The sequence below is a fragment of the Balaenoptera acutorostrata genome, chromosome 11, assembly GCF_949987535.1.
Source record: "Balaenoptera acutorostrata chromosome 11, mBalAcu1.1, whole genome shotgun sequence".
NCBI lineage: Eukaryota > Metazoa > Chordata > Mammalia > Artiodactyla > Balaenopteridae > Balaenoptera > Balaenoptera acutorostrata.
The window spans coordinates 16467128-16481805 of NC_080074.1; the positions used below are offsets into that span (position 1 = coordinate 16467128).

At 41.8% G+C, this 14678-nt stretch overlaps 1 protein-coding gene across 1 annotated transcript in view; it reads right to left on the reverse strand.

Annotated features, from left to right (window-relative positions):
- POLR3B (RNA polymerase III subunit B) overlaps window positions 1–14678 on the reverse strand; it is a 117975-nt gene that overhangs the window by 2059 nt on the left and 101238 nt on the right. Inside the window, exons 24-27 of the mRNA XM_007165735.3 lie at window positions 12769–12872; window positions 11657–11823; window positions 6294–6407; window positions 3383–3556 (exon numbers count right to left, since the gene is read on the reverse strand). Coding sequence (XP_007165797.2) covers window positions 3383–3556; window positions 6294–6407; window positions 11657–11823; window positions 12769–12872 — 559 coding nt within the window. The remainder of the gene's footprint in view (window positions 1–3382; window positions 3557–6293; window positions 6408–11656; window positions 11824–12768; window positions 12873–14678) is intronic.

Consider the following 14678-nt stretch of genomic DNA (forward strand, 5'->3'; position numbering starts at 1 on the left):
ATCTGTGGATGGCAGGAATTAGTGTGACTGTTTGTATTTCTTCTTTATATATGTATCATTAACATTTTTTATAACTTTGAATATTTTACAAAGAGCAGGGATCATTTCCACCATCAGTAAAATAAAGCTTTATTATTTTAGAAAAGAAAAGCATTAAGGCAGAGAATTTGAATGTGGTGGTGAGTATGCAGATATGAACTTCTTGAGGAGAAGAGTATGGAAAAGGGATGAACCATGATGGACCTGTGCTTGTGTCCCCACTAGGGGACTTGCAGAGGCCTTAACAAGCACTGTGGAGATTTGATTCCATCAACAGTAATAATAGGAACATGGTGGATGACTTTTTCCTAAAAGATTACCTAAAGACCTCTTTAATGCATTATAGTTTAAGAATTATGTTTTTAACGTGCCTGGGTTGATCTAATTTACCCAGGAATCATGTTCATGCTTTAATTAAACTGGAGAAATGGATTTAACTGGGGCAACTTCTTGCTGATTCTCCTGTCCAGTACATTACCTGGTGACTTCAGGTCAAGCTAATCCATTTAAAACTTCCATATGTGCTGATTCATAATCCAGAAAGCCCACTCATCTTCTCTATTATTCAATATTTCTCCAACATTTAAAATGTTCCAATGCATGTGTATACATACATGCATATGTGTATATATATATATACACACATAAAGAAAAATATTAAAATTTTTACCCTATTTCTGAAAGATTTCCAAAGAAAGAAACTTGACCCAAACAACAATAAAATAAACTGATTTTTTAGGGAAAAGCAGCAAAAGAAGGAGGCTGTGGCTTCACATGAGGAATGACTGTCCAGTAAAATATCCTCTACGAGCTAATTATCTTAATAGGGATTTTCTTCTCCCAGCAGTTTTCCTCTCTTTTGTGACTTATGCCCTCCGTGTCTTCTGCAGAACAACAGTCTTGCTGTAAACATCCCCATAGCAATGCCTTACTAATGTGCAAATCACTGACAAAAGGCCAGTTTCAAGGTTCTGAACTGCTCTAATTACTCAGCCTCCATTGTGCTGTTCATTAAAGACCGACTTCCTCCAACAAATGCCCGTGCTCCCTCCCGCACAACCCATCACACACGATCAGGTAACGATGGGAAAATGACAGCATCATTATGCTCCTCTGCCGGAGAGCAGCACGAGCAGGCTGCTAGACCACCAGACTGGGTGAGGATTTTTTTCTGTTGGCAACAAGGGTATAAGTAGGCCGCTCAAAATCAGACATACGGTATATCCAGGTCTGTTTAATTACAGTAAAGACCCTTAAACAGTATAACCTGATTTAGTCCTCTTTCAAAGGATTTCAAATACAATACACATTGAACACATGAGCTTCAAAATCAGGCACTGCCATCAGATGATCTCTAAATGAGACAGAAACGAAGCAGGAAAGGAGATATGAATTTAACAGAAGAATGTTGGGATCAATTACAGTTTATGTTAGTTTCCCTGAGTATTCAGAGGAAGAGAGGGGAAGGTTTTCAAAGAGCATGAAGGAAGCTGGTCTACTGCTTCCTTTCTTTTTCTCTCTCTCTTTCTCCCTTTCTCTCTCTTTCTTCTTCCGTTAGGGGGCATGGGAGGGAATGTGAAGAGAATGGAGAAGAAAAGGAAACTCTTTTTGAAGTTTCATGATCCCTATTCTTAATAAAATGACTCCTCTGCACCATCTTTTCAAAATAAATTACTTAAAAATCCTTGTGCCAAGTTTGAAGACCTAAGACCTAGGTTCCAGGCACCTTCCTATTATACTTTTCTGTTGCTGTTGTTACACAACCAGGACAATAAAATGCAAACTCAATATGCATTTCAAAAGACAAAAAGACATCTCAGAATTGAAACATCTGCTCCATGTCACTGATACAAGAAACACCCAGGCTTATGCTTAGAATAATGTCACCTCATCCCTGCCACCTTATGAAAGGAACGAACTGCAAATAGCCACCTCTTGCGTTAGTTTTTAAAATGAAACTATTTCTTCACAGACAAGAAGAAACAGACAACGATTTCTTCTCATTAACTCTTCTACACCAAAAAAACCATAAAATAATTGCCTAAAGGGTTTTGTCATTTAACTAGCAAGGTGTATACTGTGTTCTAAGAAGCTCACTCATTCCGACTCTTGATTTGCTTTCATTCGCCAAGAAACTGGCAGTGTAAGATGGCAAAAAGTTGGGGCTCTTTCTGGAAGGAGCCTTTGATGGGGGGCTCGATGGGAAAAAGGTGGCCCCTGTATTCCTAGACTCTGGCAATGAACACTTATCTGGGCCTAACCCTGTCCTTCTGAGGATGCCCCACCCCCGCCCAGGGAAAAGGGGCTCTGGGAGGGTGGATGAGGGCTGATGAGGGAGTAGAGGCTATTTCCTGTCCCCGCAGCATCTGCCTTATATCCTTGTTAGACCTCATCTCTGATGGAAGAGTGAGTAGAGACTGGGGAACTACCAGCTCTCCTGCCTACAGGAGTACTTCGGGGCTCTGGATCATGACTAACCCTAAACAGAGCAGCTGCCCTTTGGTGGTAGAGTGGAACCATTACAAGGAGGAAAGGTGTTCTAACTATACAAACACCAACAAAAAAATATGTAGCAACATCTTTTAAGCTGGCCTTTGTGTACTGAGCTCTACACAGAAATTACAAACTTTATGAATTACATAATTTACCTATTGATAATCCTAAGCAATTATATTTTATTTAGCATCAACCAGGTCACAGGCTGGAGAAGCAGGGGTAAACAAGACAGACTGGAGTTAGAATGAGCTAGAAGATAAGCTCCCTGTGAGCAGCCATTCATCCGTCTTATTCCCCACTGCACTTCTGGGGCCTAGAACAGTGTCTGGACTTAGTAGATTCTTACTAAATGTTTGTTGAGTGAATGACTGAGACAGACGTGGTCTCTGTCTTCATGGAATTCACAGTCCAAGTGTAAAGCAGAGAGAGTACAGACAACGTCCTGGCTCTGTCACCAATTTGCTATAAGAGCTGGGGCAACATACCTGGTTCTTTGGGTTTGAGGTTAAACGAGGGCATTCAATACAGTCTTCTACTAAAGGCTGCTAGTTAAAAATATGCTGTTATTCTGAATCTGCTAGTATTTTTACAGATAAATAGTGTTATAAAAGGTACTCGAGATAATATTAAAAAGAAAATAAAGTCTCCTTGGGAGCTTAAACTCTAGTGGCTGTAGACAGCAGAACATTAGGCAGAGAAACTAGGCATGTACATACAGAATCCCCAATTCCAGGAATGTGTGGATGGGGAAGGCTGCAGAATATGTGGGTATGATCCAGGGTCAAACTCTGAGCTGTGATTTAAGAGGCAAGGGATGTGGTATGAGAGACGTGTGGTATCCACCTACCAGCCGGAGTACCCAAGAAGGCCGCACCGCCCACAGACATCAACCTCAAAGGCATCACTTGAAATCATCAGTCTCTCTAGTAAAAGCATACTTGCTCCGTAACCGATTAAACAGTCACGTTCCATTTCTCCAAGACGCAAACCACCATCACGAGATCGACCTTCAGTAGGTTGCCTTCGAAACAAGTCAGACAAATGTGTTATTATTATACTAAACAAACAAAGAGGCAGCATCACATGCTAGCTAAGAGCACAAGGCTTCAGAGTGGGCTCACCGGATTCAAACTGCTTTTAGACAGTGCCCAAAAGCAGGCTGCTCAGCCTCTCAGCCTCATTTGCAAAATGCATGTTAGACAACCTATCCCAAAGAGGCTTAAAGGAGAAGAGATGTAACACTAGTGGTTGCTATTATTATTATTAGATAGAAATAATAATTACATAATCTTCTGTGATATAATAATGAATTAATATATAATCATATAAAACAGCAGCAGTGCTAGCATTACTATTACCATCACTATCATCATTATTAGCACAGTATAGTCCTCAAATCAGGGTAGAATGTCTTCTGAGTACTTTCAAAGATGTCTCAGTTCTCTGTTATTTAAAGGCAGAAAAACTAAGCAGAACGCACTATGGAAGAAACGTGGGTCCCCAATTGTTATTGCCAGGGCTCCAGGGAAGAGCTTTACTATTAAGAAATAAATTAAACATGGAAAGAAGCAAAGAGAGTTTTATAAAATTTGGAATAGATCAGGAATCATCTGGAAGGATGGAGTACCTGAGCCAGATGGGAGGTTCCCCAGAGAGTGGGAAAGTTCTGTGTGTCCCATTCAGGTCGTTCCTTCTTCTATGAGAACTGGGAAGCTATTAGCCCCCTGAATGGACTCCCTGTGGTTTATGTACCTGCTGGGCTTGAGAATACTTTAAAAGGTTAGGAATCCAAGACCCAGAGATGTAGGTAAAATTGGGGGATTCTGAAACAACTCAGGCAAACCCACCTAGATCCCACCTAGGTACTGATGACAAAAATTATTTAAAAAAAAAAAAGTAAAGAAAAGAAAAAGAAAAAAGAAAAAAGTGAGCTCCCTGGCTGGTTGATTTTGGAGTGACAGCCCTTAGAGGTAGTCTGAGCAGGGGTGGACTATAAACCTCTTGTCTGCTTTATTCCATAGCATTTTTAATCTTTGTTGTTGCCTCCAGTTTCCCAAAGAGTTCAGAAGGTAAACACAGTGTACACCAGCACATGCTGAAATGTTACCTTCTGTTGTTGAAAGTTACAATGGGAAATCAAATTGTAGATTATTTGTTGAAAGAAAATCTACCTATGAAAAACTTACAAATGGGTCTAAATAAACACATTATAGTAGCCACTTCATAACTGAGCACGATATCTATGTTTTTATCTAGGGTGGGAGTCGGGGGCATCCCTACACCTGTGGTCACTGGACAAGTGAAGGGGGTCTGATCACATGCGGGCAGAACTCAAAACTTGGATTTTAACCAACTGAGATTACAGACTACAAACACACTGCAGGCAGATTCATATGGAATACACAAAAGTAATTCTAAAGCAGCAATGTTTTTTACACAACAAGGCAAAAAATAGGAAACTATTTTGAAATATGTTACTCTGAAATAGTTTTTTTTTGTTTTTGTTGTTTTGTTGCTTTTTTTGGCCGTGCCGCACGGCTTGTGGGATCTTAGTTCCCAGACTAGGGATCGAACCCAGGCCCTAGGCAGTGGAAGTGTGCAGTCCTAACCACCGGAGAATTCCCTGAAATAGTTTTTGGATGTTGCAATTGAAATGGAAGTTCTGGAGGGGACAGCATTCAGGGGAGAGTTGCAGTGCCAGGTCAGAGTGGGCAGGGAACTGGATATTTGTTGAGCCTCTCCCATGAATCGGCACTGTATACATTCTATTTTAAAACATCTGACATTCACCAGCATGCTGCAAAGTGGGAATTACTGTCTCCACTTCATATACGAGAAAAACTGAAGCTGAGAGGGGCTAAGTGATGTGTCCAAGGCTGGTGGAAGTGGTATAAGGTGGAGATGAGATCACATCCATGTCTGTCTGTCTCCCCGGGCCCGCCCTCTCTGGCAACCTTGGCACTACTGCCAGACTGAGCTGGGTAACTCTCTGTGGTGAGAACTGGCCTGTGCACTGCAGGATGTTCAGCAGCATGCCTGGTCTCCACCCACTGGATGCCAGTAGCTTCCTCGCCACCCGCCAGTTGTGACATCCCCAAATGTCTTCAGACATTGTCAAATGTCCCCTGGGAGGCACAGTCACCCCTGGGTGAGAACCACTGCCCTAGACCCTGCCTCTCCAACTGGAAGATGTAGTACTAAGAACATGTGAAACCTAATATTTAAAATTCCCTTTCCCAACAACTGTACCCATTCATCAACACACAGACATCGTGCTTGGAATTGAGGACACACTGGTGAAAGGGCACATGTGGACCTTAACCTCCCAGAGCTTATTCTAATAAGCATGCAAGTACAGGTGCCTTATGCTCTAGTAACAGTTTTAAAAAATGACAGTTGTGGCCTCGCTACCAAATAACGTATGTATGTGTTTTCTGTGTACACATGGGAGCATGCAGGTGTATCGATATGTGTGCATGTAAAGTGTACCTATATTCCTATATTTGAACCTTTTAAAATAGGACCATATTTATACTGGTGCATAGTAAATGACTCTGTTAGGAGACTACTGGCAAGACCTATGGTGGGCTTGCTCTTGCGCCTATGAATTGATTTTTACTTGGTTGCTATTTTTTCATTTTAATCAGATGTATGTGATTTTTGTTGATGCCTAACACCCCAAATTTTGACATCTGCCTATTGCTATATCCAAGAAATGCAAGGTAGACTTAACCGCATTATAAATGCTTTTCTCTTACCTGGTAAGGACAGCTCGTGGTCCCCGGGCCCGGGCATGCATCTTATCGAGCACCATGTGTTTCAGTTTCTGATAGTACACGGGGCCAAAATAGATGTATGCTTCCAAGGGTTCACTGCAAGAAAGGTCAGAGTTTTAGGTTAAGAAACTAAGTTTGGGCTAACAAGAGACAGCCTTTTCTAGGACTCATCACTGGCAGGCCCTTATTTGTTTACAAACAAGTTTATGACTGAATGAATGGAAAAGAGTGATTTTCAGTCTGCAGTGAACAAATATGCTACAGCTGAAAATATAAAAGTACCATGGATGCAATAAAAGATGCATTGTTCAATTAAGAAATAAAAATTTATGAACATTGGAGTGCATGTATCTTTTCGAATTAGTGTTTTTGTTTTTTTTGGATTTATACCCAGGAGTGGAATTGCTGGGTCATATGGTAGTTCTATTTTTAGTTTTTCGAGAAACCTCTGTACTGTTTTCCACAGTGGCTGCACCAATTTACATTCACACCAACAGTGTATGAGGGTTCCCTTTTCTCTACATCCTCGCCAACATTTGTTATTTGTGTTCTTTTTGATGACAGCCATTCTGACAGGTGTGAGGTGATTCTCACTGTGGTTTTCATTTGCATTTCCCTGATGATTAGCAATGTTGAGCATCTTTTCATGTGCCTGGTGGCCATCTGCATGTGCTCTTTGGAGAAATGTCTATTCAGTTCTTCTGCCCATTTTTAAATCGGGTTTTTGTTTTTTTTTGATGTTGAGTTGTATGAGTTGTTTTTACGTTTTGGATATTAACCCCTTATCGGTCATATCATTTGCAAATATCTTCTCCCATTCAGTAGGTTGTCTTTTCGTTTTGCTGATGGTTTCTTTTGCTGTGCAAAAGCTTTTCAGTTTAATTAGGTCCCATTTGTTTATTTTTGCTTTTGTTTGCTTTAGAAGACGAATTCAAAAAAATATTGCTGCAATTTATGTCAAAGAGTGTTTTGCCTATGTTTCCTCTAGAAGTTTTATAGTATCCAGTCTTACATTAAGTCTTTGATCCACTGAGTTTATTTTTGTATGTGTTAAAGAATGTTCTAATTTCATTCTTTTTTATGTAGCTATCCAGTTTCCCCAGCACCACTTACTGAACAGACTTTTTCTCCACTGTATATTCTTGCCTCCTCTGTCATAGATTAATTAACCATAAGTTTGTAGATTTATTTCTGGGCTCTCTATCCTTTTCCATTGATCTGTGTGTCTGTTTTTGTGCCAGTACCATAATGTTTTGATTATGGTAGCTTTGTAGTATAGGCTGAAGTCAGGGAGCATGATTCCTCCAGCTCTGTTCTTCTTTCTCAAGATTTTTTTGGCTATTTGGGGTCTTTTGTGTTTCCATACAAATTTTAAAATTATTTACAATTGCCAAGGTATGGAAGCAATCTAAGTGTCCATCAACAGATGAATGGATATGTGGTGTATGTGTGTGTGTGTTTGCCCGTGTGTGTATATATATATACACACACACACATATATATACACATATATACACACATACACACACACACACACACACACAATGGAATACTACTCAGCCATAAAAGAGAATGAAATTTTGCCATCTGAAGCAACATGGATGGACTTGGAGGGCCTTATGCTAAGTGAAATAAGTCAGACAAAGACAAACACTGTATGATATCACTTAATGTGTAATCTAAAAAATACAACAAATTAGTGAATAAAACAAAAAAAAAGGAGACTCACAGATATAGAGAACAAACTAGTGGTTACCAGTGGGGAAAGGGAAGGGGGAGGGGCAATACAGGGGTAGGAAAAAAGGGTTATTATGGGATTATCTGAAATCATGTGTGAAACTTTTGAAAACTGTAAAGCACCATCGAATTTAAAGAATCATTCATTCAATTAAAAAAATAGTGTAAAAAAATTTAAACAGGTTGTGAAACAGTGTGAACAAGACAGTCCCTCCTTCACTGCTGCCACCCTCGTCAGGCCACTATCCTTTCTTGCCTGGACTACTGCAGACAATCCTCCAGTTGGCCTCCTTGCTTCCACTCTTATCCCTCAACAATCTATTCTTCACACAACAAGCCAGAGTGATTCCTTCTAAATCATAAATCATAGCAGGTCATTTTTCTCCTCTAAATTCCCAGTGGTTTCCCATTACATTCAGACTCTGCATCACCCAAATACAGTGTCACGGCTGCAAGGTCTAACACAACCTGGTTCCTGTCCACCTGACTCATTTGCTATTCGCCTTCCTCACCGCTCATTCTACTCCAGCAGCACTGGCCTCTTCATTGTTCCTCAAATGTAGCAAGCCCGTCTGCCCCAGGGCCTTTGCGCTTACTGTCATCTCTGCCTGAAACATTCTTCCACCAGGTATTCACACGGCCCTGCCAAACCCTTCACCTCCTCCGAGAGCTGCGCCCCAATCACATTCTCTAGAGGCGCCTTCCTCCCACCCCAGCATCACAGTGCCAATGCAGTCTCAACTCTCACCTTGGTTTTATGTTCTTCAGAGCACTTGTCACCGTTTGCTATGAAAGTACACATTTGTTATTTCTCTAATTATCGCCTGTTTTCCCCAGAAGAAGTAAACGCCGCAGAATAAGCGCTTCATCTCCTTGTCACTGTGGCCCCTGCACTAACGACCCTGCCTGGCACACAACCGATACTCAGTAAATGTCTGTCACAGAGCTGACTTATGAGCCTTTAGAAAATCTGTAGTAAGAGTTTAAAAAGAGAGTGAATATTTAAGTGCTTTGACAGTAGAAAGCTTTTTTTTTTTAATATAAATTTATTTATTTTTATTTATTTATCTTTGGCTGCGTTGGGTCTTCGTTGCTGCGCGCAGGCTTTCCCTAGTTGCGGTGAGCGGGGGCTTCTCGTTGCGGTGGCTTCTCTTGTTGCGGAGCACGGGCTCAAGGTGCATGGGCTTCAGTAGTTGTGGTGCGTGGGCTCAGTAGTTGTGGCTTGCAGGCTCTAGAGCGCAGGCTCAGTAGTTGTGGTGCACGGGCTTAGCTGCTCCGAGGCATGTGGGATCTTCCCAGACCAGGGGTTGAACCCGTGTCCCCTGCATTGGCAGGCAGATTCTTAACCACTGCGCCTCCAGGGAAGTCCCTGCATGACCTCTTTATCTCAGTTTTCTTAGTTGTACAACAAGGGGGTCAGACTAAGGTTCTTTCCAGCTTTAATAATAAATGATTCTAATTCCTCCACTGTATGGCTGCTCATAGTAGAATTTCTAGAACTTTGTCACCTAATGCCATTCTATCATTAACTGAATAAAGCCATATCCAATTCTTCCTCCCATCTATGCTCGAAAATGTGACAAGGGATGAAAGCTGGTGGGTGAATATGTTTGTAAGCCCTTTATGGAACTTTCAACTAACAAGCTAAAGTAGTATTTCTCAAACTTTGCAACTGAGATGAATGGCAAAGAAATGAAAATGCTTATTGGCTGGGGGCACTGGGGAAGGTGGTGCAGACAGAGCCTACAGCTGTCCATAGGAAGCAGAGCACAATCCATCCAAATCTTCCAGTAAAATTATGTTCAGAAGGTCCACCGAATTGATTCACTGGTTTTGCATACTTTCTGGTCAACTACTGCATTATTTCTGGATGAAAAGCAAAGACTAAAATGATCAGTTTAGCAGTGATAACTGTTTTTTTGAAATGGACCTTAGTTACTTCACTGAATCATTTTTGAAATGGACCATCACTCTTTTCCTGTAATGCGATTTCCTATAACATCTCAACTATGATACACCTAAAGAAATCCACATTATTAGAGTCTAGATAGGTCATTTGAGAAAGCAGGCAATATTTTTAACAGATACAGATTTTGGCCATTTTCATCATATCTGGATAGTCTATCTGCAGCACTAACATCAAGCTCTGTGTTCTCACACATGCTTCCACGCTGAGTTTCACTTGTGCTCAAGCAGTTTGAAACCTCAGAAGAACGGTATAAATGCCATGTCCCAGAGTTTTATCTGGCATAAACTATGTAAGTGGGTCTTAACTTAAGCAACTGATTTGATCCTTTAAAACCATGTGTGAGTCAAGTTTGAAAACCTGATCATTCAGGGTAACCTCAGGGACGTCTGTTTCTCCAGGGAACCAGGAAGACCCAGCGCTCTGCTGTCTCCCTTCAGGCTGCTTTCCAGCCTCCCCTCAGGCTGCAGCCGCTGCCTCTTCCACTTCCCTGAACTTCCCAAGCTCTGCCCCTTGTAAGGTGCTCAACACGCTTCTCCCCTGCATGAAACACTCTCCAAATGTCTCTTCTCATCCTTCCTATCTCCACTGAAATAGCCACCTCCTCACAGGGGTCTTCTAACCTATTCTTTGGTTTCATTTTGGTGAGAGCTATTTGTACTTGTACTGGTTTGTTTTCATTCCTTTATTCAACAAACATTTATGGAGTGCCTGCTGTATGTCAGGCCCTGTGCTAGACACTGGAAATAAAACAGTAAACAAAACAGACAAGCCCTGCTCTCATGGAGGTTACATTCCCATTGGAGAGACAGATAATGATATTATATGGTATTATTACATTGTTTGATAATGATGAATGCTACAGAGAAAAATACAGCAGGAAATGGGCAACACTGAGTTGTGGTTTTAAAGTAAGTAGTCGGGGTAGGCCCTGCTGAGAAGTTACCTTTTGTCTTATTTTTTAATGTCTAGTAACAAATCTCAGTGGTCAGCCCCATAGGTCAGGGACCACGTCTATTTTGTTCACTGTTACATACTTAGTACCTAGCACATGTTAGGTGTTTAACACGCCATTGGTGAATGAACGCGCAAATGTTAGGCCTCAGGCTATCTGTCAGAGCACTAAGTATCTGATATTCATCATAGTAGTGCAGAGAAAGGCCAACAGTTAAGAGATTTTGTATTATAGACAATTGATGTGTTCTTTAAAAGCTGTGTAGAAAGCCTGTTTTGGTAAGTAAGATCTTTTCTACTTTTTAAATGGGAGCCTTATTGGCAAAAGAGCACTCCTTAGTTTATTAGTTTTCTAAATTTGGACTTTCTTTTCTCCCCTCCCCCAGTTTCACTGAGATATAACTGACAAATAACATCATGTAAGGTGTACAACGTGTTGATGTGGTACACACATACCGTAAAATCACTACCACCATAGCTTAGCTGCGACGTCCACCATAAATCTGGATTTTCTTGTACCAGATTTCTTAAAGGAGTAAAGCCGTATATCTTAAGGGCTCTTATGCCTTATCATATTTTTACTTTAATAAAATCATACTTTTACTTTAATAAAATCATACTTTTACTTTAATACTTTTACTTTAATAAAATCGTAATTTTCCTTTAAGGCATCTAAACACATACTCACCCTGTGATGCCAGATGTAACATAGTCTTTCCCCAAGTAGTTATAACCGTGGCGAACGAGGTCCTCACACACATCCTTCACTTTACTGCCTCCAAACGCAGTGCCGTAGTGGAATCTGCCGTCTAACACACCGGCCTTGCCCGCCAACAGCTCGATTAACTTTCCCACCTGTGGGACGTGAACAAATTAAGTGAGCACCTTCCTGTGGTTTAGGAATTCTGTCTGTTTATTTAGCTCTGGCCTATTTCTTCCAAAAGATTATAAGACTACTACTATTAATAAGAGTGATAAATCAGTAGTAGCAAATATTTATCCTCTCTTACTGTGACCTAAGTTTACGCCTCCAAAACCCCGATGGGATAGGTACTATTACCTCCCTCAGTTTACATCTGAGGAAACAGAGGGGTTAAGCAACTTTGAAGTCCCACAGCTGGTAAGTGTCGGAGCCAGGATGACAGAATGGTAACCACAGAAAGGGAGATACATTGATACATGGGGTTCTTCTGTTGAGGGGTGAGTTCACCACTCAGAAGACTGCTCTCGAAGGGAAGCCCAGACCTCTCCACACCCCCTCTGTAGAGGAGATTAGCCCACATTGTCAGGGTCTAGGAACCTGTTTATTTGGCAAGAGGTAAAAGGGCCCTTTCTGAAAATCAGTTTCAGGGCCCCATCTCCTCCGCTCACTACAAACCAACTGCCTGCCTTTCTCCTTAAAGGCAGCGCCTCTGAAAAACGTACTAACTGGGCTTTCCTGGTGGCGCAGTGGCTGGGAGTCCTCCTGCCAATGCAGGGGACACGGGTTTGAGCCCCAGTCCCAGAGGATTCCACATGCCACGGAGCAACTAAGCCTGTGCGCTGCGGCTGCTGAGCCTGCGCTCTAGAGCCCGTGAGCCACAACTACTGAGTCCGTGTGCCACGACTGCTGAAGCCCGTGCGCCTAGAGCACGTGCTCCGCAACAAGAGAGGCCACCGCAATGAGAAGCCCGTGCGCCGCAACAAAGACCTAATGCAGCTAAAAATAAATTAATAAATAAATAAAAATTTTTAAAAAAAGATAACATTCCTTCTTAAAACAGAAAAACCAAAAAAAAAAAAAAAAAAACCCATACTGACCGTCATTCGAGATGGGAAGCCATGGGGGTTCATTATGATGTCCGGACAGATGCCAGAATCACAAAATGGCATGTCTTCCTGAGGGACGATCAAGCCACAAACACCTGGGGGAGAGAAGATTTCATGACGCGTAGAGCCGACCGGCAGAAAGGAAGAACACAGTACTTAATTGGGATCTCCCCACTGCCATCTCTATTTCCATTGCTCTCAAACCTTCTCCGTGGTCTCCATCAAGAGTAATAAAAGCAACTTCCAACAATCCTGCTACACGAACAGTTCAAAAACGACTGTCCTTGCAGAAAGGCACTGCAGCCTGCGGGTCGGCCTTCTGGCACGACACACAATGTGCCGTCAGGCCGTCTGCCCGGCCTCTCTTGCCCCAGACAGGGGAGAGCAGTGGCTTCCCCACGCCCCAGCCCCGTCATCGTTCCTGACGCTGCAAGTCAGCGGCAATCTCGCTCCTTGTCAGCCAGTCTGTGATCTGCTACCTACCGTACCCACAGCACAGGAATGCGAGTTCTCTGACCACCAGAACTGACTGGGCGAGGGATGTGTTTAGACTGTGGTTTTAAAACCTGGGACAAGGAGTCCTTGTGAGTGGCTGATGTGCTGACAGGGCTACCTACTGGCTGCCGAGCCCTGGCTGGTGGGCTGGCTTCTGCCAGGGCTTCCCTGGCCAAGCCTAAGCTGCCCTAGGGAACTGTAATTCCTATAGCTTACGGCACGTTAGAAAAGTGACCTCTGATTGAAGTTTTAAAGTTGAACAAGAAAATTAAATGCCAAATTACTCTTGGAGGAAAAGGCTGGAATTAGAAATGAAATTCTAAGAATGAAAACAAAACAAAACCCCACCAACTCTCTGCACTCTACTGATGGTCTCTTAAATTAGTTGTACTTTATTACTCCCCAAATATTATTCTAACCTGTAAGGGATCTTATTGCTTAAATAGTTTTAAATTCCTCTGATTTCTTTCTTGGTAGAACGACTATACGGGTACAATTTAGATTGTTCACCACAAGCTACCTAATTCAGAATTAGAAAACTAGTGTACAATGGCATTGGACCAAGAAAAAGATGCTTTTATATTTCTTAACATGAAATTTCTTTTCCTTTGTATACAAAGTTATCAACCATCTGCACCTATTGAAAAGAAACTGTTCTCAAAGAAATGTTTCTTTCCTCAGTTTGATTTCTACATAATTACTCAAACTATTTTAAAATAAAATTTTTGTGCATGTTATAATCACCAAGACCTGAAGTCTAAAGAAAAAGAGTGCCATCTGCCTATTTAACATCGGTTATCAATGTTCAGATTTCCAGTGGCTACAAACAATATGGTAATTCGGTTCACGAAGTTGAATTCTAGAGCATGCCTTTTTGGTTGAAGTTGTATTGTTTATTATAGAGAACATATGCTTTCCTACATTAAGCCCAGAAACATTCAGTTCACTTTATTTCAAATTCAGCTACAATGTGTTAGAATTTAAATCAAGCAGAGTCTGTGACCCTCCTTTCTTCCCTCCAAAAATCCATCTTGTCCACACTGAAATTATCTGACAAAACACTAGGGCTACTGGGAAATCTACTCTGAAAGAGATCAAACTGTAAATCTAGGTACAACCGACAACAACATTGTTTAGCAGTGAACAAGATGTTAAAAACAGCAATGCCTAAAGAGGCCAGTCCCTGGGACGTGCTTGGGTGAGAATGTCACTTTGGCTGGTGAGGAGGTGGAAGGTTCAGCTACATCCCTTAGAAACAAAACTGAAGAAAAGCCTCGGCACCCCTTCAGCAGCAGTTCACAGGGGGATACTGGCGTCTGCTCGAGAGGAAGCTGCCTGTTCACCCCCGACAAGAGAAGGTGGGAGTGAGGTGCAGGAGGTACAGAAACCCACTGCGGAAGCAGGAC